At 50.2% G+C, this 26745-nt stretch overlaps 2 protein-coding genes and 1 non-coding gene across 3 annotated transcripts; 2 read left to right on the top strand and 1 right to left on the bottom strand.

Annotated features, from left to right (window-relative positions):
* Positions 1 to 1148: 1148 nt before the first annotated feature.
* On the bottom strand, positions 1149 to 17905 carry LOC135829053 (uncharacterized). The gene is made up of 7 exons (XM_065341460.1): positions 17887 to 17905; positions 16300 to 16703; positions 10857 to 11046; positions 8184 to 8641; positions 6012 to 6545; positions 4549 to 4812; positions 1149 to 1236 (listed from the first exon to the last, which is right to left on the bottom strand). The coding sequence occupies exons 1-6, from the start codon at positions 17903 to 17905 to the stop codon at positions 4621 to 4623; spliced, it is 1797 nt and encodes a 598-aa protein (XP_065197532.1). The 3' UTR covers positions 1149 to 1236; positions 4549 to 4620.
* Positions 17906 to 19681: 1776 nt separating this feature from the next.
* On the top strand, positions 19682 to 19753 carry Trnad-guc (transfer RNA aspartic acid (anticodon GUC)). Its single transcript has one exon. It is a non-coding gene; the product is annotated as a tRNA-Asp (tRNA).
* Positions 19754 to 19832: 79 nt separating this feature from the next.
* Positions 19833 to 25906, top strand: LOC135829379 (uncharacterized). The gene is made up of 3 exons (XM_065341783.1): positions 19833 to 24601; positions 24841 to 25117; positions 25315 to 25906. The coding sequence occupies exons 1-3, from the start codon at positions 20230 to 20232 to the stop codon at positions 25316 to 25318; spliced, it is 4653 nt and encodes a 1550-aa protein (XP_065197855.1). The 5' UTR covers positions 19833 to 20229; the 3' UTR covers positions 25319 to 25906.
* Positions 25907 to 26745: the final 839 nt, after the last annotated feature.

Below are 26745 nucleotides of genomic sequence, written 5' to 3'. Positions count from 1 at the left end.
AGGGGACTCCAAGCTGACTGCTTCAAACTTTGGGGATCTCATCAGCGGAGAGCAGAGCGGCTGCCTGGACATTAAACGATGAAATGCAAGTAAACATAGAGATTCCTTCTGACAGCTGTCTCGGTCATTGAGACCTCATCAGAACAGTTGTCATCATCATCATCATCTGCGTTGCCGAAAAAATAATAATAGTAAAATTAAAAAAATTAAAATAATAAACACGTTGAGTGACTGGAAAAAAGCACCTATTTTACCAAGAAACGCAAGGTTCTCTGATGTGGTCTCAATGAAGTTCAGAGACTTGCTTTACTTATTTTTTTACCAAGGGCAAACATTTGAGACATTAACAATTGAAACTGCAGTGTAAGCGTGTAGTTGTGGTGGCAATGGTGGTGATTTTAGAAGAGGTTAACGGACTGTGTAGAGTGCTCAATACCGAAAGGCCGAGCTAGTTCCAACCAGAACAAGAGGAGAAAAAAGTTGGAGGTTTAGGGACTAACAAGATGGCAGTCTACGTCAGATGAAGGCAAACAGCTGTGCATGGGTTATGTTATGTGACCAGTGAAATCATGTGGTCAGTCCTCTGGTGAGGTCAGTCCTCTGGTGAGGTCGGTCCTCTGGTGAGGTCAGTCCTCTGGTGAGGTCAGTCCTCTGGTGAGGTCAGTCCTCTGGTGAGGTCAGTCCTCTGGTGAGGTCAGTCCTCTGGTGAGGTCAGTCCTCTGGTGAGGTCAGTCCTCTGGTGAGGTCAGTCCTCTGGTGAGGTCAGTCCTCTGGTGAGGTCAGTCCTCTGGTGAGGTCAGTCCTCTGGTGAGGTCAGTCCTCTGGTGAGGTCAGTCCTCTGGTGAGGTCAGTCCTCTGGTGAGGTAGGGTCTCTAGTACACTGGCTCATACCTCGTTTATCCACGCAGTCTGAGACGGGGCACTGCACATAACTTTGAAATGTCCGCAACTCAGAATCACATGCATGCTGATGAGGAAAGGCCGTAGATAGTACATAATTATGACGTCACTATTTCCACAAAAAGTGACAAAAGAGTAGTAATATTTCCACTGAAACTTGCTCGAAGGATGCCCGGTAGACCGAAGTGCCTGTAACTTTGGGATCCGGATAACCGAGGCATGAGTGTGATTACATGTGTCAGTATCCTCACCCATTCTGGATCACTGGTCTTGGACTGCCAGACGATGACTGGAATTTACAATCCACTGGATAGACCATTAGACCTCGCTTTGACACTGTAGCATAGCATGAATACACACAGAGACATGCACACACACACACACACACACACACACACACACACACACACACACACACACACACACACACACACACACACACACACACACACACACACGCGCACGCACACACGCACACACACACACATACATACACACACACACACACGAAAATGGCTAAAAAATGTGTTGCACGCCTGTCATATGGACAGGCAGATTTCCAGCTGAATGGCTTCTATTGGTGCTCAGTGTGGCGACAGCCTAACGGTGACTAACATGACACTGGTTGACAGAGATTCCACACTGCAAGTCCAGTTCCTCTACATGAAATCTAACACAATGTGCAAAGCTGGGGCCATGGACCATTTATCATGACATTGGAATTATTTGGTTACGTGTCCACGTTTCTGCCACAGCTGAATCAGCCACAGCTTGCACAAGTGCCTGAAAGCCCAAGCGGGAGGGGGGGGGGGGGGGGATGTGAGTGCACATAAAACACTGATATAGAAATTGCACCGATGTTCTTTCTCGTTTCCGTGCTTCGTCTTTGGTTTTGAAACCGTTAACCGTAGGTTTTTCCATCCATCTATTCAGTTTGGTTTGATTTTCTCTGATGATGACCATGGATTTCTGGACTGCGCCTCTAGAGTGTAGATTGTTGGCGCTTTGGTTGGAGGCCAATACAAGGCACCAAATGACGATGAAGAAGAAGAGAGAGAGGATTGCAACGGAGTTGAAGAAATTTGTAACTTTCGACTCGAGTATGTGCCCATGCCCGCCTGGCTGGATCGTACGTATACCACATAAAATATAGATAACAAGGTGAAACACCTTAAAGCCGGCGGCAATAGGCTTCTTTTGAAGCATGTGAAGCAACTGCAGCACAAAAACGTTTCCACTGGGTCGGCAGCTGATGGTGATGATAATGGTGGCCCAGAACTTGTGGAGATTGACTGGAAGAAATTGTAGGAGGCACATTGCTTGCAATTTGATCATGTATGTATCATCTCCATTCCACACAGTCCGTCCTTTAGAGTCCTTGAAAGTCCCTGGGTGTCTCTGAGCGTCTCTGGGTATCCCCGGGTGTCCCTGGATGTCCCCGGGTGTTCCCGGGTATCCCTGGATGTTCCTGGATGTCTATGGGCGTCCCCGGATGTCTCTGGGTGTTTCCGGCTGTCCTTGAGAGTGTCCCTGGGTATCCCTGGGTATGCCTGGGTATCCCTGGGTATGCCTTGGTATCCCTGGGTAAGCCTGGGTATGCCTGGGCATCCCTGGGTATCCCTGGGTAAGCCTGGGTATGCCTGGGTATCCCTGGGTATCCCTGGGTGTCCCTGGGTATCCCTGAGTGTCAGTGACCATGCTAATGATCTAACTCCTCTTTGTACCTTGTTTCTACTCAAGGTATATGCTTCAGCAAAACTGGCCGCTGGCACATTGGCTTGCTGTTCAGACAGAGACCGATATGATACTCATGTTGCTGCGGAAAGGTGAAAGAGAACCGTAGCAACCCCACTGCAAACAATGTGATGCTTCTCCAGCAAGAAAGGGTACCGTTACACCCCAGAATACAGTATGCGGAAGCAACTTGACAAGCCAGGCCAGCGAAGGACGTAGTGCCAGAGCTAAGAACGCTGGCTCCATGATGGACCGGTTCCTGGACACGCTACAGTCAGGCCAGTGCAGAAAGAGAGGAGGGGGCAGATTGCCAAGCACAAGCTGCCAGAGATCACGATTTCACTATGGCACAGCAGCACGAGGAGCATAGCACTATGCTGTAGTCACAGATACTGGAGACAACTGTGTGGGATTCAGCAGAATCAGCAGCAATTTGTGTCCAACAATCTTGACTTGTCAGGCAAAACTATTGAAGAATTTCCTATATCCCATGCGGATCATGATCCAGTGCATGATGCCAACACCACTCCATGCACCTGGGCTGCAAAGAGCACCCCAAAAACACGGTTTTTGATTGCCAAACTCTGGAATATTGGGCAAAATGTCCAGAATACGACATTATCGTCATCAATATCTTCATCATCTTGCTTCTACTGGCACACTGGTCTTGGGGCAGCAGCTGATATGGCAGAATGCTCAACATTAGGAAACAAAACCTGGCTCTTGCATACCCAGCAAATATATAGAACACAACGTTGCCACTCAGGATCAATGCCGTCTTCGCTTCTTCATGAAAATTATACAGTGCAAGGCGTACATCTCTGCTGTTCTGCTTTCCAATTTCTTGTGAACATTGGCGTGTTTCGAGATATTCAAAAATTGACGGGCAAAAATCAAGCCATTCAAGCGCATGACATCTTCTGTGACTGTAGTGCATGGAATTTTCAAGTAGGGTTCAGATGAAAGACAATTTTGATATCGGTTCGAATGGCATATCTCTCGCTTGCATGCGATGAGCCAAACCGCACTCCAGCTTTCTCCTGTCGGTGTCACATCCATGTACACAACCGAGAGGACTACTAACAAGCAGTTCATGGCACTAACAGCATTGAACACTGCCCTTCTTTCACATCGTGAATACAACAAGACAATTGAAAATGACCAACTTCTGCAGTGATCGACCTTCTCCCTCGCGGAGCTAAGCAGAACGTGCGTCATCACTGCGCTGGTCGCTATGGCGGCGTGATCATACAATTGGCGATTTGGCAAGTTTGGCTTATTGTATGCAAGCAAGAGATTTGCCATGCGAACCAATATCAAATTGTCTTTCTTCTGGACCCTACTTGAAAACTGGATGCACTTCCCCTTTAACAGCAAGCACGCAAGCCAGCTGATCCCTAGCAATAAAAATCCAAAAGTAGCTGATTTTGGTGTGATCATGGCCTTAGAAAGTAAAGTTCAAACATTTCCAATACCACCCACTATACAAATATGTGGAGAAAAACAACCAGCTTATGATGTTTGCCTGGTGTCAGGCCACCACCAATGGCACCATGTCTGATATACCAAAAGTGGCTGGTGCAGAGCCTAGCGACAAGGCTTTAGCTCTGGTATAAACTCCCGCCCTCCCCCTCCACCCCTGCCCTCCTTCCCCCCCCCCCCCCTCCCCACACACACCTCACAAACTCCATTTCGACCACTATCTTGCCACTTTTTCGTCCATAAGATCGAGCAACGCATCTCGGGTTAGTGACATCATCCCCGACAAACAAAGAACCAGTCAATCAAACAAACAACCAAACAAACACACAGACAAACACGCAGACAAACACACAGACAAACACACAGACAAACGCACAGACAAACAACCAAACAAACACATAGACAAACGAACGAACAAACAAATACACAAACCTTTTTCACCGGCGTCCAGCTCAAAGTAGATTCTCTGGCCAACCCGTGCTGCTGCCCATGATCTGTGTGGAGTTAAAAACTTTCACTCCGGTACGCTGTCAGCCGGCCCGTCTTGAGTGCCCGTTTTTCCAGGTTGCACCTGACGGGCACTCGGTAGTTCTCACGATACTCGCCACACCGAGTATTGACTTCATCACCGGCACCAGCACCGCCGTTGCCATCCGGGCAATTCTCAATTGGACACCTCACATTCCTGAAGACGATCTGCAATCAGCACACACAAACACACACACACACACACACACACACACACACACACACACACACACAAACATGTATATACACACACACACACATATTAACTTCAACACACAGCAGCTTGCGGTTAGGAGGGTGCTGGCCAGCGAAGTGAGAGGCTACAGAGAGAGCAGGATCATGGCGGAGCCAAGAGGATAGTCACGTCCGAGGGACAAAGACCGAGAGCCCTGAGTAGCCGGAAATGAGCATGGCCAACACCCCTTTATTTACTTTATCAAAGTAAATGAGAGATGAGAAATGGGAGGTGGGTGGGTGAAACAACAATGATCTGACAAGAGTGATCCACACACAGAACGGATCGAAATATATAACTAAGCAAACTTTAGCATGACACGTTGAGTGCCCACGACGCATGCCGCCTACGTTGAGCGTCGCGCATGAATGAATGTCACTTTGAGTGTCACGTTGAATGACACATAGAAAGCCACGACGCATAGAGTACCATGTGAGCATGCACCAAGGCGTGTGACCGACATGGATACCGTGATGTACAGCGCACGTGACTGTAGCCAGCAGCAAAGCATGAGCATGCAGTAAAAGCGCCAGCAATCATAGCAGCATAGTTTGAGTGGTAGCACGAAGCAGCCGCGTGCACCCATTAATCTGCATTATTACTATAATGCTACACACATACACATACACACGCAAGTACGCATGAACGGAAGCATTGTGTTGGAGGGTAGGGCATGGTGTAGTGATACCACGTGCAGAGGGCAATGCAGCATGCCAGTGGGGTAGACAAGATATGGGCTAGTACAAGCCAGGATGTACAGGATTATAGAAGAAGACAAAGAGAACACCAATGACCCAGTCTTGTTCAACTTGAATGAAGCAATTACATTCTGGGAGAGTTTTGCAGTGCTGTCGGGTACGGCAGAACAAACAGGCCAAAAGTTCACCAAACACAGCGTACCAATGCATACATGGTAACTCTACTGTGCATAGACCACAGTACAGGAAGAGAAGAACGGTCTAGGCTACCAGGCTGACTCAAGTTCTTCGCAGACTGGGAGTACTGTAGACCAGTGCTACCCTAGGTCGACCGTACTCTACCCTAGGTCGACCGTACTCTGCACATTCTCAACAGAGTGCGTCAAAATATCAAATTCAGTCTACCATTACTGTAGCATGCACACCGTGCCTACCTCAGACTTGAGAACACCCTTGTCTCGCTTGACAATGCCGCACTTGGCGTGGCCAACGCTCAACGACAGAACTCTCTTGTCCCCGCCACTGCCACCGCCGCCGCCACCGCCAGTGCCAACGCCCTGCAGCACCGCCTCTAGCTTGCATTCTCGCTGCTCGCCCAGCGTCACCGTCATACCAGCGGTGTTCCAGCCTAGTCGCTGTACTCCGGGCAGGCTCACAGCAACCGTGAACAGGTCGCCGTCGCACTGCGCCTGAACCGTGCTGTGCAGCTGGCTACACGTGGTGGGCTGCTTGGCGTACGTCTCCTGGCAGCGTTCGTCCGCCGCCCCCTCCTGCCCGGTGTCGGGCACAAACAGCTCAAACAGATCAGCATGTGTCGTTTTGCCATACGCTGTGAGTGTAGTGCGAAGGTCTCTCTGGAGAATATCCAACAGCTGATGGCCCTTCACCAAGTGGTAGTGGCCGGGCAGCCAGTCTACGGAGAACTTGGCTTTGTAAGCCGGGCCGAATGACACCGTGGATTTTCCTCCCTGTAGGTATGTGTTCACACGCGTGCGCATACCCCCCCCCCCCCCCCCCCCCCCACCACACACACACGTGTACGTGCACATGCACACATATACACACACACATACGAGCTCGTAAACACACACAAACATACAAACACCCACCCCACATACACGCATGCACACACACACACACACACACACACACACACACACACACACACACACACACACACACACATAAAACACACACACATAAAAAACACACACACACACACAAAAACACACACACATATATAATACAGCAAATCATCCACACCACACCAATCTGATTGAAACCCTCAGGTGCACAACCGCTCAGCAGTCTGTAATGACTTTCGCAGTCATCTCAAACACACAAGCACACTCAACTTCGTCCTGTTTTCAACTAACTTGTACTAGAATAAAACCTATAGATAAAGTAGCATGAGTTGCCATCAGCATACAGTGTGAATGCCGCAAGGTCGTACGGTGCACGTGCGTACTATGCATGATGTCACCAGCCAGACATAAATGGCAATGGGGTAGATTAATGCATAGACAAAGGTCAAACACTCTAACACAAATATGGACCCAGATCCACTACACAGTCCATAGTGCAACACTGACAGTGAAATGCTCTGCGTCTAACTATACATGTAGACTTTTAAAGTGCAGAATCCTGACTTATCATGGCCATCTGAATCCGAGTGCTCAGGCAACACCGCTTATCTCGGATACGTGTGATAAGTGGAGAGAATGGGTGCGTTTCACAGGATCTCTGGGCTTTGGATCGGCTTTTGCATACACTTCACCATGATATGCCGGTCCCAATTCGGTAAAACCTGGCCAAATTTATCAATCCATATCCTTTGACCTTTCCTGCTGGAAATCCGACATGGAAGAACTCCACAGATTGCGCACTGCAGGAGATGCTAATGTTTTCAAGGTGCCTACATGGTACCTCTATGCGTGCAAGACTGCAAAATTCTAGTGTGTCAGCTCGGGATGGATAAAGGCTAAGCTTGCAAGGTGGACACACATACACATGCACATGCACACACGCACACACGCACACACGCACACCTCAGACCTCAGACATGCCCATCGCGGAAGCGATGATAGCGAACAGCTATGTTAGACATAGCGACTTGTGCTGGGATTACACCATTCAACAGCTTGCAAGACTGATGAATTGACCGCCACTATTTTTAGCCTAGTATCCACCACACAGCTGTTTGAAGTGACTTTTTCTGGCCAGTGATTCCCTATTTTTCATTTTTCCATTTTTTTCTACACACACACACACACACACACACACACACACACACACACACACACACACACACACACACACACACACTATCTCTCTATCTCTCTCTCTCTCTTTCTCCCTCTTTCTCTCTCTCTCTCCCTCCCTCCCTCCCTCTCCCTCCCTCCCTCCCTCCCTCCCTCCCTCCCTCCCTCCCTCCCTCCCTCCCTCCCTCCCTCCCTCCCTCCCTCCCTCCCCTCTCTCTCTCTCTCTCTCTCTCTCTCTCTCTCTCTCTCTCTCTCTCTCTCTCTCTCTCTCTCTCTCTCTCTCTCTCTCCGTCCATTGCATTGTTTCATTATTATGCTTACCAGTTATAAAAGCTCTCAACTTACCGTCAGCTTGATAACTAGTGTTGACTGGTTGGTGAGACCGTATCCACCAATGTCCCAGTGGACTGGTTCTTGCGATCGGTTTATCAACACCACATTGACTGTGATGTGGTGTGAGGTCTTGGCCAGTCGAGCCACAATGTCCACTTCCACAATCAGCTTCTTGGACAGGTCAGTTGTTTTCACGGCCGGACGCATCGGATCGTACGGCGCGGCCACCTCGAGGACAAACAGGTGACGATTGGTCGACTGAAGAATGTTGTACGTGGGACACTGCGTGGCCGTGGATGCTGGGATGGCACATCCGGTGAATGTTTGCGCCGGCTTGGCATTTCGGACGCGTGACAGTCGGCGAATGCTCAAGAATGACAACAGCTTCAGTTCCATCTCTTGCGCTCCGTGTGATTTGGACACATTGTTACAGGACCAGGTAGGTGTCGAATCGTCCTTCGGGTCATAACCTTTAGAATGCACAATCATCGATGAATATACAACAAACAGAAAGGAAACTCTGGTCTAATTTATAAGAAGAAAAAGAGGACCAAAGAGCTACAATTTACTCTATATTATCCACTAACACCACCAGTTACTTCACAATCAGCAATGTACAATGCAATGTCGTGCAATGTTATTGCATGAGCTGATTGTAAAGTAACTGGTGGTGTCAGTGGATAATATAGCGTAACTTGTAGCTCTTTGGTCCTCTTTTTCTTCTTATAATCCTTGGCTCTCCACCCGAAACTCTGGTCTAGATGGTATAGAACGGGTAACTTGACGCAAGACCGGGGCTTTGCCAACCGATGATGGTTGTAGCCAGGAGCACTGTGTTTCTACACAGTGCACCCTCCGCCTTGTAACATGCTGTCAACCAATCAAAACATTCTAAAACTTGTGTCCCACCGTTTCCATGATATCAAACAATAGGAGGACAGAGGAAGTGTTTTACTCAGAGTTTCACGCACTAAGCGATCATCAGAAAACAGTGTTTTCTGATGATCGCTTAGTGCGTGAAACTCTGAGTAAAAACACTTCCTCTGTCCTCCTATTGTTTGAACCAGCTCTACCACTCGGTATTGAGCACTCTCTTGGACAGCCAGGAACCTCTCTGTTTTCCATGATATCAATATTTTTTAAAGATTTCCCTGGCCTGGCTCACCAACTGAATTCGCAACAAAACGTATTTCCACATATTCCGTACAACGGCCATTCTGGACAGCTGTGATGAGAAAGTGTCTGTGTGATTTGCACCTGCATGTGGGGGAACACAGACCCAGGAACACAGACCCGGGCAGGAACACAGACCCGGGCAGGAACACAGACCCGGGCAGAAACACAGACCCGGGCAGGAACACAGACCCGGGCAGGGACACATACCCGGGCAGGAACACAGATGCGGGCAGGAACACAGACCCGGGCAGGAACACAGGCCCAGGAACACAGACCCTGGAACACAGACCCTGGAACACAGACCCTGGAACACATACCGTATTTTATCGGTTATAAGTCGACCCCGGTTATAGGTCGAACCCCGAATCCGAAGATCTTATTTCTGTTTTTAAAGTTGTCACCTAACCAAGCACTGCTAACCACTCCCTTTACTAACACATCAACAAATCACATCAACACCATCCAAATCATGGAAAAAGGCAAATGAACTGGCAAAAAGACCTGCACTGCACACCCGTGCATGCAGCGCAGGTCTTTTTTGGAAGTTGCTGGTAGTTCCCGGTTATAAGTCGAATCCCGGTTGTAAGTCGAACCTCAATTTTCTCCTTTGACTTTTAGTCGAAAAAGGTCGACTTATAACCGGTAAAATACGGTACCCGGGAACACAGACCCACGAACACAGACCCAGGCTGGAGCTACAGCCATTGCTAGATCTGGGACTTGGGGACTGGTCTTGGGAAGAGAGCAAGAGAACTAGCAGGACCGGCGGAATCAGTTTTAGATTGGTCTGGCCATACCCTAGCCTTTCATACTCTGTGTATGATATGGAGGGTAGTCGCATGACTTTCATACAGTTTGTGTATGATATGTAGCGGGGTAGTCACATGACTTTCATACAGTTTGTGTATGATATGTAGCGGGGTATACACATGACCCATTGGCAGTAAGCACACGTTGGTGGTCCAAACGTTGGTCCGGCCATGGCCTGACCAACCGGACCGGTTCTGCCGGGCAAGACTCAACTCGGTTAGGAAACAAGGCAGAAATCAGGTTGGAACCGGTGGGGGACGGGGGGAGGGGGTAAGTCTGGGAGTGAGTTTGCGGCAGGGGCTGGAACAAGGGGGTGGGGGTGGGGAGAGGAGGAGATCAGGCTGGGACTGGGGTTGGGGCAGGTGCTGTGGCTGGAATGACTGTGTGCATAATTATGGAGATTAAAACAGAACTCGTGCTATGGCCAATCTTTCTCTTTGTGCACACTCCAAGAACACAGAATTCCTGCAACTGCCTTTTTTTCTCTTCGTGCACACATGAGGATAAGGGAAGTTGTACAGCAGTCACTTTCTTCTTGTCTGGCTTGCGGGATGTGCGACATACGTGGAGACAAGTGACTGGTTAGGTGTGCAGCTCCTGGATTTACAGACAACGAAACGAAATCTTAGCTGAGAAGCAAGTTCTGTGTGTTGCACCAAAAAAGTCGTAAAACTAGAATATGTAAGCCATATCCCTCACCGTTTCCAATATGTATGGTCAGGTGATCAATATTGGAGTCCAGGTGCCGATTGAGTCCTGCAACAAACGTATGCACCAGACCATGGCGGTTCCACAGCCACCTGAACGCTTCCGACGGCTTCCGCATGGCATTGCTGATGATCTCCACGGCATGTCGCCCACTATGGCAGAGGGTTATGCCCTGGGAAACCTGAACAGTGAGTGACAAGATACCCAGAGCAACACAATAATTGGTGTTCATTTGTATCACTGGATCGCGGCGGAGGGCCACACAACAGCGTTGTGAATGACCGAGGATCACCGACGTCTGTTCTCACCGTCCAGGAGCGACACTGACTCACGCTGCTATCTGGTGTTTTTTTTTTTTTTTTTTTTATACGAAAGTCCACTATATTCCCGAATATGTGCGAGAAGTGGTGGCGGGGCCAGGCTGCTCTGCCGACCTCAAAGGTCTCGGCGTCTACGCAGACAAAGCGCGCCATAATGCAGTAAAACCATGAGGATGGGAGGAAGGTGGGAAATGAATAATAGTGAGAAACAAGGACAATGGGTAGATGGTCGTGAGAGAAGCAGAGTGAAAGACAACGTCACATTGTGGTAAGGGGGGGGGGGGGGAGGATGCTAGTGAGGCACTGGTCTAAACCGTTTCATAGGGCGTCGGTGGCTGCTTGCCAGTTCAGGTGCAGCAGATACTTGTTGCATTTTTCTTTGAATAATTGGAGCTGGCTGGGTTGCGGCCGTGCTGGTAGAATGGTCGCTGGTAGGCTGTTCCACAAGGGAATAATGCAGTCTGGGTAGGAATCCTGGAGGCTGCTACGAATGCGCACGGGCAGCGTCGACTTCAGCTGGAGTGGGTGGCAGTGGGCAGTCTCCGTGGCTAACCTAGTGGATCGACCACCCACTGGGCGGGGATTGGCTGGAGGTGGGAGGATGGGCTTCAGGGGGCTTGTTGTTGGAAGGTAAGACAGCTTGAACGTGAACGAAAGCGCAGCAACCAGTCGGCGGTGTTTCAGGCTGGGGAGCCAGGCGCCTGGGCCAATCACCTTCAGTGCCTTGTGCTGGATTTTGTCCAGTCTGGATGTACCTGACCCCATCCACACCAGGCAGCAGTATTCCATTGTTGGCCGCACGAAGCCTTTGTAGACTGCCGTGCGGCCGCTGGAGTCCAACAGGGGCGCAACCTTTCTCAGGAAGTGTAGGCGTTGGGCAGCCTTTGAGGCCACGGCCCGGACGTGTGCTGCGTAGGACAGTTGCGAGTCGAATGCTATGCCCAGAAGTTTAATTTCCTTCTCTTCAGGAACAGTCACTCCATTGAAGAGCACTGGTGGGAACGCTGGGGGAGGCTTGCGGTGGTCGATGATGAGGGCCTGAGATTTGGATGGCTCGAAGGTGACCTTCCACTTGGAACCCCAGTGGGAGACGGCGTCCACTGCTTCCTGGAGTTGTGCTGCAGAGTCGGATATGCTGGCGGTGGCAGAGATGCACTGATACAGTGTCGTGTCATCTGCATACGTGGCAAGCTCAGCACCAGCAGGCAAGGTGTCCTCGCAGTCATTCACGTACAGGAGGAATAACGTTGGTCCAAGGATGCTACCTTGTGGTACCCCTGCTTGGATATGGTGCAGGGAGGACTCTTGGCCGCCCACAACAGCCTGCAGGCGCCGGTTGTGCAGGTAGCTTTCCAGCCATCCGAGAAGCGGGCCGTCTATACCGTACACGGAAGCCTTATGCAGCAGGCCAGCATGGCTGACTTTATCAAAGGCGCCTGCTATGTCTATCGCCAAAACATGGGCGGCTCCTCCTAGGCCGGCTGCTCGGGACCATTCACAGTGGAGCTTGGTTAAGACGTCGGCTGTGCTCAGGCCCTTTCTGAACCCGAACTGTTTCGCAGAGATGACATTGTGGGACTCCACGAAACTGGTTATCTGACGATTGACAATTGTTTCCATCACTTTGGATATGATAGACAGCAGAGACACAGGTCTGTAGTGTTGAGGCAGGTTCTTGGATTTCTTCTTGTGAATGGGTGTGACTCTAGCTGTCTTCCAGGATGTCGGCATAACCATGCTGTAGAAGCTAAGGGAGAACAGTTTGGAGAGTGGCTTACTTAGGGGGTCGGCACACATCTTCAGAACTCGTGCGGGAATGCAATCCGGTCCAGTAGCTTTCGATGCATTTAGGCGGCGGAGTTCTCTCTTGACAGTGGCAGGGTGGAACCGAACCGTTGAGAGCTTTTCAGCCGTGCGCTTTGCAATGTGGAGGAAATCAGTCGCTGGTTGGTTCGCGGGGAAGTCGTCGGCGCCCAGGCTGCACTTTGAGGCGAAATACTGCCCAAAACACTCAGCTTTTTCGGCATTCGATACGCATTCCAAACCAGGCTGCGGCGTAAGAGTTGGGATGGACGTGTTTCTGCTGCTGCCACCTGCTTGCTTGATGGTAGACCACCACGAGCGGTCACTCAGGCTAGCTTTGGAGAGCTTAGTACGCAGGGTAGCCAGGCGGGCCACCTTGGCATGCTGGAGGATGTCATTACAACGTAGAGTGGCTGCTGAGGCTGTCTGCCGCGCTGCTGTTGACTTCTGCCGTCTGGCAGTAGCCCAAGCCCTCTCTTTTGCTTTTATGGCATCCGTGCACTCAGGGGTCCACCAAGCTGGATCCGTCGGCCGGGATGTGAGTTGCCGGGATGGGATGAAACGTGACATACCCTGGAGGATAACTTCGGTGATGTTGGCGCACGACTCATCAGCGCTGGTGGTGAAGGCAGTTGACCAGTCATAGGCTAGGAAAAAGTGACAGAGGCGGTTCCAGTCTGCTTGGTTGTACCGCCAGACAGTGCGTGTGGTTTTTGGTTCACGGAACGCAGAGATAGGGAAGTCCATGGTGAGGACAGCGTGGTCAGAGGACCCCAGTGGGGCATGGCATTTCACCTGAATGGGTTCACTGAAGTCAGACATCACAAGGTCCAGGGTGTTGTCTCCACGTGTGGGGATGTTGACATGTTGCTCCAGGCCATGAACATAGCAGAGTTCCTCGGCTGCTTCTCCTGCCGAGGTAGTCTTGGTACTCCCTAGCCATGCTGCATTGTGGACATTGAAGTCCCCTGCGAGGATAACATAGTCACCGTGGCTGCGGGCCTCATCTAGGTGGGTATCAAGGTATTCGATCAGCTCGGTGTCTGTCCCGGCTGTGGAGCCTGATCGGTAGAGTGTACAGATAACAATCTTGGACCGGCTAGCTGTTGATACAGATATCCATATCACTTCGTGGTGTTCCGTGCTGAACCGGTCCAGGTGCTGGAAGGCCATGTTTGATTTCACCCAGATGGCAACTCCGCCTCCATGAGCGTTTCTGTCATGTCGGATTGGGGCAGCGTATCCGGACAGACAGACCTCACTGTCAGTGACCTTTGCGGTTGAGAATTTTGTCTCCGTAACAGCGATGACATCAGGTGAGGAGCACTTTGCAACATGTGCAAGTTCACCAAGCTTTGACTTTAGGCCAAAAGCATTGGTGAGTAGGAGCCTGAGGAAGCGCTTCATTGGTGACCATGTAGGTCATGTTGTGGCGCAGATCCGTTTGATCTCTTCAGGTCTCCAGCCTCTGGTGGGGAGAGGTGGGAGTTTCTCCGTTTTTGGCCACCAGGCAGTGGAGTGGAGATGATGTCTGCCGGTGGTGGTGGCGGCGGTGGTGGCGGCGGCGGCGGCGGGGAGGAGGTTGAGCCCTGCTGCTGTTGTTGCTGTTGCTGTTTAGTCAGAACACTGGCAGAGGTGCTGTTTCTGCTACTGTGGCAGCGACTGCTGGTGCTGCCCTCAGGGCTGGTTTCAGAGAACCTCCATGGCCTGCAGTATAGGGGTCTTGGCCAGAAGTTGGGCGCTGTAACTGTGGAGAATGAAGTGGCATCGATGGTCACTCTGGCGGAAGCACGCCCACTTTCTGACAGCCATACACTGCAGGTGTGGACAGGAATAGAGGCGCCCAGAAACTCACTCCTGGTTTTGATAAATTGCCTGAAGTGGCTCTCAGTGCTATCTGTGGCGATATTGCCCACGTACACTACGGCACGCTTGTTCTTGGGTGGTTCTGAGGAGACAAGCTTCCATGAGTCATCCTCGATAACATGGAAGATTGGCTTGCCGTTGGACTCTGTCACATCTGTCTGAGACTTGGACTCTGTCACATCTGTCTGAGACTTGGACTCTGTCACATCTGTCTGGGACTTGGACTCTGTCACATCTGTCTGAGACTTGGACTCTGTCACATCTGTCTGAGACTTGGACTCTGTCACATCTGTCTGGGACTTGGACTCTGTCACATCTGTCTTGGGCTGTGACTCAGAACACTCTGCCTTTGCCAAGCCACCGCTTCCCTGGGCCTGGGGGCCGTGGGGCTTTCGATCCGCGCTTGTGACGCCAGTACGTGATACGGTGCTGCTGGGTTCCATGTGAGCTGCAGCTTGCTTGGCGCTGCGTTTGCTGGCACGGGTACTACCGGTACTACTTTGCGTACGATGTACGTCTGCTTGAACTGGTGAGCTGTTTCTCGTCGTCTTCGACTGCATCCAGGCAATGGCGGAGTTTTTTGAAACAACTAACTCTTCCTTCAAATCTTTTACTTCCGCTGCCAGCTCACCAATTTTGCATTTCATCCGCGCTTCGCGATCAGCAGACTCGGTCGCGAACTTTGCCAGCGTTTGCATCACTGCAAGGAGACCCTGCTCAATCCCCGGGAGGGTGCAAAGCAGCTTCGTCACGGCCTCAGCAGAGAGCTCGCCCATGGCGAAGGGTTCCTGCCTGGCCCTACCTAACTATCTAGACTATCCTACACTATTTCTACTACTACTACTACCCACCTAGCTATCTCCAGTCCGGCCTGATGCCGGCTGGGATGTCCAAAAAAACGAAAAGCTACGAGCTTGAAAAACGCGTGCCACACTCGTAGCTGCAAAAAAACATAAGTATAGGTGTTAGTGTGGTGTTTGTCGCGCTGGAAATGGAGCCTCTCTGTAAGTATGTATCCCTGGCGATGTTTGTGCCTGGAGAGCACTATATAAGTGATGCTTTTCAGACACAATCTTCCTCAGCCTACTCAAGCTCAACTGATGAGGGGTGAATTCCCCGAAACACTGTGTATTAAGCAGGGAGTTTTGCTTTCTTGCAGGTTTGCTGAGTCGAAGGTTCGATGGACTTCTTGTGTGCTCTGGATGGCAGACGTGAGTCAGTCAAGTGTCAAGTAAAGTCGGCGGAATAGCGCGAGCTCCAGTGTGGGGAGCAAACCCTTTCCTAATAACCATCGCCAAAGTTGCAACCACTATTTCGTATCGAATATTGTTTAGAAAAAATTGTTTTGAGCGGCTGCTCCTTCATGCACATATCCATGCACATGCAACCACAGACTTCAAGGTCACGACATCGTTCAGATGTACGCTCTCCAGCTCATGACTTACCAATATGGTCAGACTGTGCGTGGTCACGTTCAACCAGCTGGTGTCGATTTCCACGGTCATGTTGCCCACGTCTTCGACGTCGGCCAGTATCGCTATGACGATGGGCCGGTCGAGCGGCTGCTCCGGCTTCAAATGCTGCAGTTCCAGCGACACACGCCGCTCGGTGCCGGGCGAACGGAACAATCCCGGCGTCCATATCCCGTGAACCTCGTAGTTATTGCCGACCGGATGCAGCTTGTCAGCGCAGCCTGCCAGTAGAGACTGGACTGCCAGCTCGGCACGGATACGGCTGGATAGCGTTGGCGATGACGACGCCTCCCCTATTGGACACACCTCTTCCAGCAGGCATTTGTCAGGCAGTTGCGGGCGCAGCGGGAGATCGCAGCTCGTGCTACACGCTGAACCTGAGCATGCAGATCAGTCACATGCGGGACACCAGGAATAGAATAGAATAGAACTTAGAAATACCGAGTCCTAGAATTAAATAAGCAAAGCAAGTACAGTAATACCTGGTTTAAGCGACCACCACCCACACCCACACCCCCCCCCCCACGATGCAAGCAAAAGCGGTCGTTAAAGCCGGGTGGTCTTTAGAACCAGGTCCCATCTTTTCTGCACACAGTTCTCGTGTTAGCACTATTATTCTGTCCGCCTCGTAAGCACATGTATGTATGTAAATCCACATCACCAAGCCAGTCAGGATGCCTCAATCCACTTCTTTCCTGCTTAGACGTGTATCTATGTGTTTTCTTCTTTTCTTTCTATGCTAGTTTTATGGACGGAGCGAACAGGATTTTTCTTGCCTTTGACCACTTTCTTGGTGGGTCTGATCTACCCACCTCCCCCTGCTGTAGGAGCTGCATTTCCGCATTCGTCCTTGAGCTTGGTGGCATTCACACTGGATATCGGTTCCAACCAATTTTCTTCCGGCTCGCATATGGAAGCCGCATGATATGTACTGCTAATACAAGGCCAGTCTGTCACCGTATTAAATTGATATCCGGAATGCAAAACTGTTTTTAGGTAATTTTAACCCTCTAAACAGTTTCGCATTCCGGATATCAATTGTAAAAAGCTGTCTATTCATCCGGAATGCATCCGTCTGTGTGCCCTATGGATCAGTGAGAGCAGATTGTGATCCAGCTCAATTGCTCCTTTCATAATAGAGAAAGAGCGCGGAATCAACTGCAGGATGATATCATTCTCAGAGCCTGCAATGAAGCCAAGTCACACCTGCCGTGATCTGATGTCAATCGAAAACTTGCAAGCCACACTACCTAGGCTATACTTGCTTTGCCCAAGTGCTATAAGTAAGAAGCGGAGTTCATGCCGCGGATATCGTTGCGTTTTCATGTCAATGTGCTTCTATCGCTGGGGACATTGTCACGGGTGGCAATGTGGTGACGTGGTTTTCCTGTTCGAACAAGAGCATCTTGCCACTATGACAGTACTGGTGAAGAATGACAAGAAGGAGCCGAAGATGAGAGTAACACGGTCGCTGCGTGTCAGTGTGCACTGCAATCCATCGCCACACTGACATCCAAGTGCCCTGACTCAAGCTCTGAAGTGACAGAACAGTGCACGTACGGGGGCGAGGGAAAGACATACTAACATGGAGTGTAGGATTGCAAGTACAGGATCAAATGTCATTCGTCCCTTTGTGCTGGTGATGGATATACTGCACAATGGCAGTTTGGCCCAGCGCACAATCAGCAATGCCTCAGAACCATCAACGTTGATCCTTGGATGGAGGATGCCATGATGATCGCTTGGAAAAGACGAACAAAGAATGCAAATTCCCTCATGAGGATCAAGGACGCCACTAAGAAGCCAGTCGGTCCCTGTGGCATTTCTTACCACAAGTACAGGTTTGCATAACGTGTCCATGCATTCCAAAAAATGCCAATACTCTACTATGCGTAGACATGTCTGCAGTTAAGCAGGTGTGGTGATGGCACGCTCCAGGAGAGAATGACGTGGTTGTTGACCAGAGCAACGCTAGAGGTGGCATCTGGTGTGCGTTTGCTTGCACAGCAGCTACACTACACAGGACCTGCTGCATGTGCAGATGCAGTGACATGTAAATTCTCCAACCCACGTTGTTTGCCCGGTGACACTTCGTGTAAACTGTCCACATTGACGTCAGATCTAACTTACTTGTCAGTGTGATGCATGCGCAAAGGTAGTTTAGAATTCAGGTAGAACCGTATCACATGGCACATTTCCCAAATATGTCACCAGACATCGAGTGGAACTGGTACCGACCCGAGAGGGGGGGGGGGGGTATTCCAAGCATGCCTTCCCTTCATGGACCCTTATCTTGACAGTTTGGGGGGGGGGGGGTTGCCCCCTGACTCACTGACTCACTGACTCACTGTCGTTGTGGATGTTCCTGTTTGTATTTTCTCTCCCGCATACATGTAGCTTCAGATCTAATGCACTACCTGACCACTAAGGCATTCCATTTATAATATTAATGCAAAGAGGCCTTCCGGACACATGCCATTGTACAATGTGTGACATATGTATTCACATCCGCCCATACAACCCTGGCATGTGCGAGGTGAACATCTGGTAACACTGCCAGCACACAAAGCCATCGCTACCACCACACAAAGGCCTGACTGGCATTGATGGGAGGCACGTTACCACTTAGCATATGTACACCTTCGGTATGGCTGATACATGACAACCAGATGCTAAACTCCTGCAAGACACTAATCTACCATCTGGTTTATTGAGTGCTGACACGAGTTTGAGCACCTAGCACTTCACTTCAGCATTTTCTCTAGCGTGCTCCATGTGGAGCTGGTGAGAACCACCCTGTCAGGAATGTGAGATCTAGGACAAGTTTTCAATGCCACTGCCTCCCCAAGTCAAGCTGCTGTTACCAAGCTGCTGCCGTCACTCCCACCATATCTCCGGGGATGCAATGGCACATTTCAAGTGACCACTTGAGCCATCAAGAGGTACTCCAGTAGGCTCAGGATCTGGAGATGCTACGCCCAAAACTCCAAACTCTTTACAGCACTAGTAGTACTACTAGTTCTACTGTACATCTCCTATCGCCTATCTGCATGGGATCAGACAACTGTTGGGGGGGGGGGGGACCTTCATCAGCTTTCTGGACTTCTTCAGTGTTCAGTGTCTGCTGCTCTTCCAGCCTACATCAGCGGCTTCAGTTTTCAATGCGCACCCCACCTTTAAATACTTCGCCAGGCCTTAACTAAACTAGGTCGGTACTGGCTAGAGAAACCCAACCTCATGACTAAAATAGCACGGGGGGGGGGGGAGGCTTCACAGCCTTAGTACTACACATACTGTTCTGTGCACTGGAGCAGGGCACTACTTTATTCATAAGGTTGCTAGGTACTTCAGTCAATCCTCGGTAGTATAGTGGTAAGTATCTCCGCCTGTCACGCGGAAGACCCGGGTTCGATTCCCGGCCGGGGAGGACATTTCTTTTTTTCCACAATGGTTGTTGCGCTGAGTAAAAAAAGTTCTGGAGGATATGGGGTTCGAACCCATTAGTCCGCAGGCCAAAGCGGAAAAAAATGCTCCAAAAAAAATTTCGTTCCCGCTGATGGGGTACCAAGGTTTGTTGACTCTACGTGATAGAGTGTTCCTTTACGAGCACAATGATGTAGGTTTGGTGTCAGGGGACTTGTCCTTTCGCGTGGAATTGAGGGGGTTCGACAGCTGTCAAATATGCACAGCTGTCGTGTACGGGGATTCTGAGCATGCACGGAAACTGCTCAAAACGGATCAAGTGATGCACGCCACGCAGAATTTGGAAATTTTGAACTGAGTGATCAGGTGACGGCGAACACATTGTCAAATTTCTTATTGCACGTACAGCCATTTCCTGTTCTTCCTTTCCTTATGTCAAGCAATGATTGCGCGTTGTGTTAGGCCTTTGTCGTCCAGCTCATGGCGTCCTCGCCTGCTTCTTCAGAGTCCCTAAACAAGCGCAGTACTCGCCAGTCCGTTGAAGTTCCTCGTATCGAGCCAGGAAGGAAGAATTGCATATTTTGTGGATCCATCCAGAAAAGAATACCAGGTACCAACAAAAAGCAGAGTACTTCGCAGATTTTGACACTCGAAGCTGAGGAAAGGCTGAGAAAAGCTGCTGCCATACGGAAGGACGAGGGCATTTCGATTGCCATTTCAGCAGTCAGTAGCCTCATTGCAAGAGAGGCATACTATCACAAACAGTGTTACAACGATTTTACAAGAGAGTCATCCCTTGCACGAATCCGTGACAGCACACCAGCTACATCGACCCCAGCTACATCGACCCTAGTCACTAGCTCGTCTGCAGGTAGCGCTGAGCATGACCTGTCAACACCAAGACAAGAGGGAAACATCGAAGACTTTTACCACCTAGTACACCAGTTGCTGTTTGTGGAACGCACTGCTGTTAGCATTTCACGTCTTACGGCAGACTACAACGCGACAGTACATGGAACTGCTAGGAATGACAGAACCAAAGCTGCTATCACAGAACGGTTTGGTGAATCTGTCACTTTTGTGCGCCGTCCGTCCCGGAACAGGGCTGAGCTAGTTTTCGCTAATGCCCATGCCAGTGAGATAATAGCCAGTTTGTATGCCGAGGTGGAAGAGGCGAGGGATTCGGATGGGGTTGATGATGATATTTGGGTGGAGGAGGACAATGCAGCTAACACTTCAGGAGGTGAAGGTGTTGTAGCACAAGATCGCCTGCGTATTGTATATCACGCGGCACGTCTTTTACGGACTGCGTGCCAGGAGACAAAGGCCCAAGAGTCAAGCGGGGAAATCCCAACAGTTGCTGAAGCAAACGCATGCTTACCCAGCCTACTCCACAACTTTCTGGCTTGGGTAGTGACTGACCAGCATCATGATGACATCGGTCAGGACAAAGTTGATTTGGATGAGCAGCTGCAACGTCACGTCTCCTCCATTGGCCAGGATTTGCTGTATATTACATCAGGACTGCCGTGCCCCAAACATGTTGTTCTGGGACTGACCCTACATCACCTCTACCGGAGCGAGAAGCTGCTGAAAATGCTTAACCGGTTTGGGCACACCATTGCCTACTCCCAGGTTTTGGAAAGGGAGACTGCTATGGCAGAGCGGCGAGTGCGAGACGGGCACATAGTGGATGCGTTACCGGGTGGCATTGACCCCCACAGGCCATTCTACCATGTAGCAGATAATAACGACTTAAACGAGGAGACTCTGGACGGGAAAGGGACCACACACTGCACCAACACCGTTGTTGTCCAGCCCCGTGCTTCATCTGTAAGCCGCCCTGACAGTGATGTTTCTCCTGCTGAGCCAGCACGAAAACGCAAGCGTACGCTGGCCCTCGAACCTGAGGTTCTTCCCGAATTAGTGTGCCCGACAAAAGTCAACCCAGAGCGCCGTGAGGCAGTTGACGTGGAGACGCTGGACACCTCACTGCCTCACTGTTCTGACGCGGTGGCCATGGATGACTTCATCTGGCAGCTTGCACGGGCTTCAAAGGACGGTGACATCGGCAACGTCATTTTGTCCCGCACTGATCAAGACCAGACAGTTCCAGCGTGGTCGGCATTTAATGCCCTGCTTCAACGCCAATGCATCCCACCACGGTCTGCCATAGGTTACTGCCCTGTGGTCAACTCGTCACCAACTGACATGTCAACAGTCTACGCCATCCTCAGAAAGTGCCTCGGTCGATGTGCCAATGCTGGCCTCCCATTTAGCATCATTGTAGTGGACCAAGCCATTTACGCAAAGGCATTGGACATTATTAACCACCGGCCTGACGAGTTCTCACCCGTGGTGCTGAGATTGGGAGCGTTTCACGCAGCCTGCACGTTCCTCGCCATCATCGGGAAGCGTTTCCGTGATGCAGGTCTCCTTGATCTGTTCGTTGAGTCCGGGATAGCTGGACCATCTTCTGCCTCGTCTGCGTTAGACGGGACTCAATACAACCGAGCTGTGCGTTTGCACAAGGTTGTTGCAGAGGCTTTGCATCGGATGCGGTGGCAACAGTTCGTGCAAGATGCGGATCCCACGATCATCAACCTAGCAGCCCTCCGATCTTCACTAACGTCTTCATTCAAGGAGCTACAGTCTTGTGTCACCGATGACAACTCGGCGTGCATCACGGCATCACCGGAGGCTGTGGAGTTGCACAAGCAGTATACGGAGTACTGCCGGAAGCAGGCCGCTTCATCAGAAATGTTCAACTTCTGGTCTTCCTACATTGCCATGGTGAGCCTTCTGCTCCGGTTCTTGCGTGCAAGTCGAATGGCAGATTGGAAGCTCCATCTGCAGTGCGTTTTGAAAATGCTCCCTTGGTGCTTTGCGTACGACAGGCAAAACTATGCCCGCTACATGTCCTATTATTGGCTGCAAATGACCCAGTTGCCAACAACACATCCCGAAGCGGATCGGTTCCTGCAAGAAGGAGGTTTCTCCGTCCAGCGCTCCGACAACCCATTTGCTCAGGTCCCATCTGACCAGGCCATTGAACAGTCGATAAACCGGGCCACAAAGACCGTGGGAGGCATTATTGGGTTCAGCCGCCATCCAGCAACCGTGCAGAGATGGGTGTTGACTGCACATGACCGAGCCGCTGTGGCAGATGTCTGTTCGGAGCACTGTGGTATGGACAGTGGTACCGAGGAGCGAGATACCCTGCACAAAGAGTGCCAGACGGGAAGAATGGCTCGTGATGAAAACGATGTCGTGAGTGTGGTCGAGACTGTCAGCAAATTTCTCAACCCATTCGCATCTGACGGCGAGGAACCGCTGCCTTTGACACAGTTCGCATCTGGCATTGAGGCACCCCATGATGTAGCCCAGGATCTGCTCCATGCCGAATCTCGTGGACACAAGGCCTTCACGGCTTTTCTTAGCGAGAGACTGTTGTCTGGAGCATCCGAGAAACAATTCCACGATCCACTGAAGAAGCTGCAGCTGAAGACCTTCACTCTGAAGAAGCAGAAGAAGAAGACTCCTGGAAGTGGTCAAGCCGAAATTCTCCGGAGTGATCGGTCAACATTCTCCAGGATTGCCCTGATTGCTCAGACCAGGCAGATGGATATGCGTCATGTCCTGTCATACCCACTTGGCCCCCTGCCCTGGGCTTTAGCAACAACGTCAGGATCTCTGGTGAAGACCAGCAAGTCTGCCCTGCTGCCGTTGCTCACGGACAAGGCGATTGTCGACGACAGTACACACCCACACGATGGTGCACTAATAGTCGACGCCATGGCACTGTTGAGGTCAATGAAGACTTCCAGCTTGCCATCCACGTTTGCCGAATATGCTGAGTGCATCCTAGATCGCCTGTGTAAGTTCTTTGCACGGTATGCTCGAGTGGACTTTGTTGTTGATACGTACCGGGATATGTCGATCAAGAATCTGGAACGTTCATCACGGGCCGCTAGTGGGACTCTACGGCAGCATATCACTGGCGCTGATCAACGGCTTCCCAGGCAGTTTGCCAAGTTCCTGGCAGTGGGTGACAACAAAGAGGAATTGATTGCATTCCTCGCCGTACAGTGGCAGCGTCCTGCCATGGTTGAGAAGGTGCCTGAGCAGAGGGAACTTGTCGTTACCAGCGGTAGCTCTTGTGTGATGATCAAACGTCAGGCAGGTGCTACAAGTGTCGTCCCTGTACCTGACTTGGAGTGCAGCCACGAGGAAGCGGATACCCGTCTCTTGTTGCATGCATCTCATGCTGGTTCCGCAGGCTATCCCACCGTCACGGTCAAGTCCCCGGACACTGATGTAGCAGTTCTGGCTGCCTTCGCCCGCCATTGCATCTCTGGAAGATTGTACTTCCTCACTGGGACTGGGAACAAGGTTCGATGCATCGACATGGCAACTGTCAGCGACGAGCTTGGCCCAGAACTCTGCCAAGCACTGCCAGGCTTCCACGCCTTCACTGGGTGTGATAGCACAAGTGCTTTTGCATACCGCGGGAAGAAGGCTGCATTGAAGATTCTGCAAAGCACCGGTCCTGTTGGGTCTACATCTCGGCAAGCATTCACCTCCCTGGGGAAAGGCTTCGAACCACTGACAGCTGATGTGCTCCTCAACCTTGAGACATTTGTGTGCTCCTATTACAAAGTCTCTGGTTGTAGCAGCGTCAACGATGCAAGGTATGAGCTGTTCTGCACAAAGACCTTGCAGTCAAACCAGCTTCCACCATGCAAAGATGCCTTCCTGAAGCATGCCGCGAGAGCTAACTACCAAGCTGCCATTTGGCGCCAGTGCATTGTGGCCCAGCCTGCGATACCAGCACCACAAGATAATGGCCAAGGTGAGTGAGCTGACTGTAGCATATAATGCAGTTGTAGAGGAGGACTGCAGTATGAAAATGATGGATATTCTCTGAACAAGACATGTTCGTTGATGTTGCTACTTATACAATAGAGTGAATCAGCTGTGTTATCAACACAATCATGCATGAAGTAATTGACTGTTGTAGTGTAAGAAGCTTTTCTGATATATGGAGTAAATAATTTGCATTCCTCCATCTGTTTGTTCTCCCCATTACAGGTTGGTGTCTTGACCAGAACGGTGATCTAGCTGTGGACTGGCTTAGTATACCACCCGCTCCCCACTCTGTCCTCGAGTTTCTCAGCTGTGGCTGTAAGACTGGCTGTGGAGGAGGCAATTGCTCCTGCAGGCGTCACATGCTCTTGTGTACAGATGCTTGTAGCTGTCACCATCATGCTTCAGTTCCATGCAAGAACTGCCCGGTGGAATCTGCTCCTGGACATGACGAAGTACAGGCCATCGATGAGGGAGATCTTCCGTCTGACACTGAGCAGCAGTGAGTCACCCATTTATGGACACACGGATAATGCACTTTCGTTTTATGTTACATGTAACTGTTCAACTCTAAACATTGGGTATACAGAACTGTGTTCACGTTGTGACATGCTTCCCTATTCTGATTCATGGGTGACTACATAGTAAGGTCGTACTGTGAGTCAGTGAGTTCTATGATTCTATGGTCTGTCAATGCAGGTAATTGAATGAATGGCAAGTGCGGATCACGTCGGTTTACCCAGTATGTGCTCAAAACTAGTGGACCGATGCGGTTAAAAGTCAGGCACCTCTACTTGTTGCATACACGTGTATGTGCTGAGTGTTTTTGCTGGCTTCTGAAACAACGTAGTGTATAGTGTATAGTGTATAACAATGTAGTATGAGTATGTGGTTGGTAATAATGCAAAGCCAACATCTTTGTTACGTCAGATTTATGTGCATCTCTCGGCGTCCATATTTTGTTGGCCGCTTAGCAGAATCTACTGTGCATAGCAGCATATACTGTGCATCTTCAGTTCCCCGCTCAAGTCCATTACTGAGTTGGCAGCGATTGGCGGATAGCCCTCCCACATTGTACATTGTCCAATGCCCATGTGATGGCATACTCTTCTTTTTGTCTTTTTTATATTTTCTACGCCTTCATTTTGATTTGATAACAGCCGAAGTTTGTTTCAGATGATGGCCCAGTCACATGGAGAAGCCCACCTACATGTGTATTTCATGTACATTATAATACTTGTGATGAGTACTCTGTTCTTTGCTTCTGATGTACATACGATCCCCAATGTGATTTGGCTACAGCTCATTTCGAAAGACTATCCATGTATTGGACATAATCTTATCAGTGATTGTAATGCTATTGTATACCAAAGGGCATTCTGAATTGTATTGTGAAACAAGGCCCACAAGAAGTGATAAAGACTGTAAAATGTCCAGGTATATCACGAGGGGGGAGCCTCCCCTTCCACCCCATTCTGCATCCCTAATCGAGGGGCTGAGCACCCCCCTTCTACCCAACTACTGTACTTACAGTGCAATGGTATTGACCTTTTGTATGCACACAATTGTCGTACTGCGGGCGACCCCAGCATGGGTTCTAGTTGCACGATTATCATCAAACCTTGGATACCGGTGGTTCTTGGTCTTTCTTTGGCAATGCAAAAAACTGGAACTGCTTACAGCATAGGAAAGGTGGTAAAATTTGAATTTCGACTTCCGTTACCATGGCAACATCAAAATAATAGTATTCCTTTGATTTGGTCAACTTAGGACAAGAATCCCGGGACAAGAGATACATGATAAGAAAGCCCTAGCACCACTCTATCATTTCGTATAGTCAAACCTTGGTACCCTTCTGCTCGGAGCGAAAAATACGAATTTTGCACCCTGGCCTGCGGACTACATGGCCTCTCGCATGCAAAGCGAGCGCTCTACCACTGAGCTAAACCCCTCACATATGACAGAATGCAAAATAGTTCACCAATCATCTTCTTTGCAGCTTTCTTTTAATACCGCCAGCAAAGATTGTTTGGGGAGTTCACAACTCAACTTTTGTTACATTTCTCTAGACCGAAGTCAAAGTAAGGAAATCCCTCACAACAAGTGCAAGCAAAAGTTCCATATTTGGAG

Source organism: Sycon ciliatum, chromosome 13 (assembly GCF_964019385.1).
Source record: "Sycon ciliatum chromosome 13, ocSycCili1.1, whole genome shotgun sequence".
NCBI classification, from domain to species: domain Eukaryota; kingdom Metazoa; phylum Porifera; class Calcarea; order Leucosolenida; family Sycettidae; genus Sycon; species Sycon ciliatum.
This window is presented reverse-complemented; position numbering and strand designations above follow the sequence as displayed.

Bases quoted from the DNA above. Each gene is read 5' to 3' on its own strand.
- LOC135829053 (XM_065341460.1), bottom strand. The intron at 8,642-10,856 runs GTGAGGGATATG...TGCATTCTAAAG, and splicing joins GACCATACATATTGGAAACG to GTTATGACCCGAAGGACGAT. The intron at 6,546-8,183 runs GTAAGTTGAGAG...ACATACCTACAG, and splicing joins CACTAGTTATCAAGCTGACG to GGAGGAAAATCCACGGTGTC.
- LOC135829379 (XM_065341783.1), top strand. From the start codon at position 20,230: ATGGCGTCCTCGCCTGCTTCTTCAGAGTCCCTAAACAAGCGCAGTACT. The intron at 24,602-24,840 runs GTGAGTGAGCTG...TCCCCATTACAG, and splicing joins ACCACAAGATAATGGCCAAG to GTTGGTGTCTTGACCAGAAC.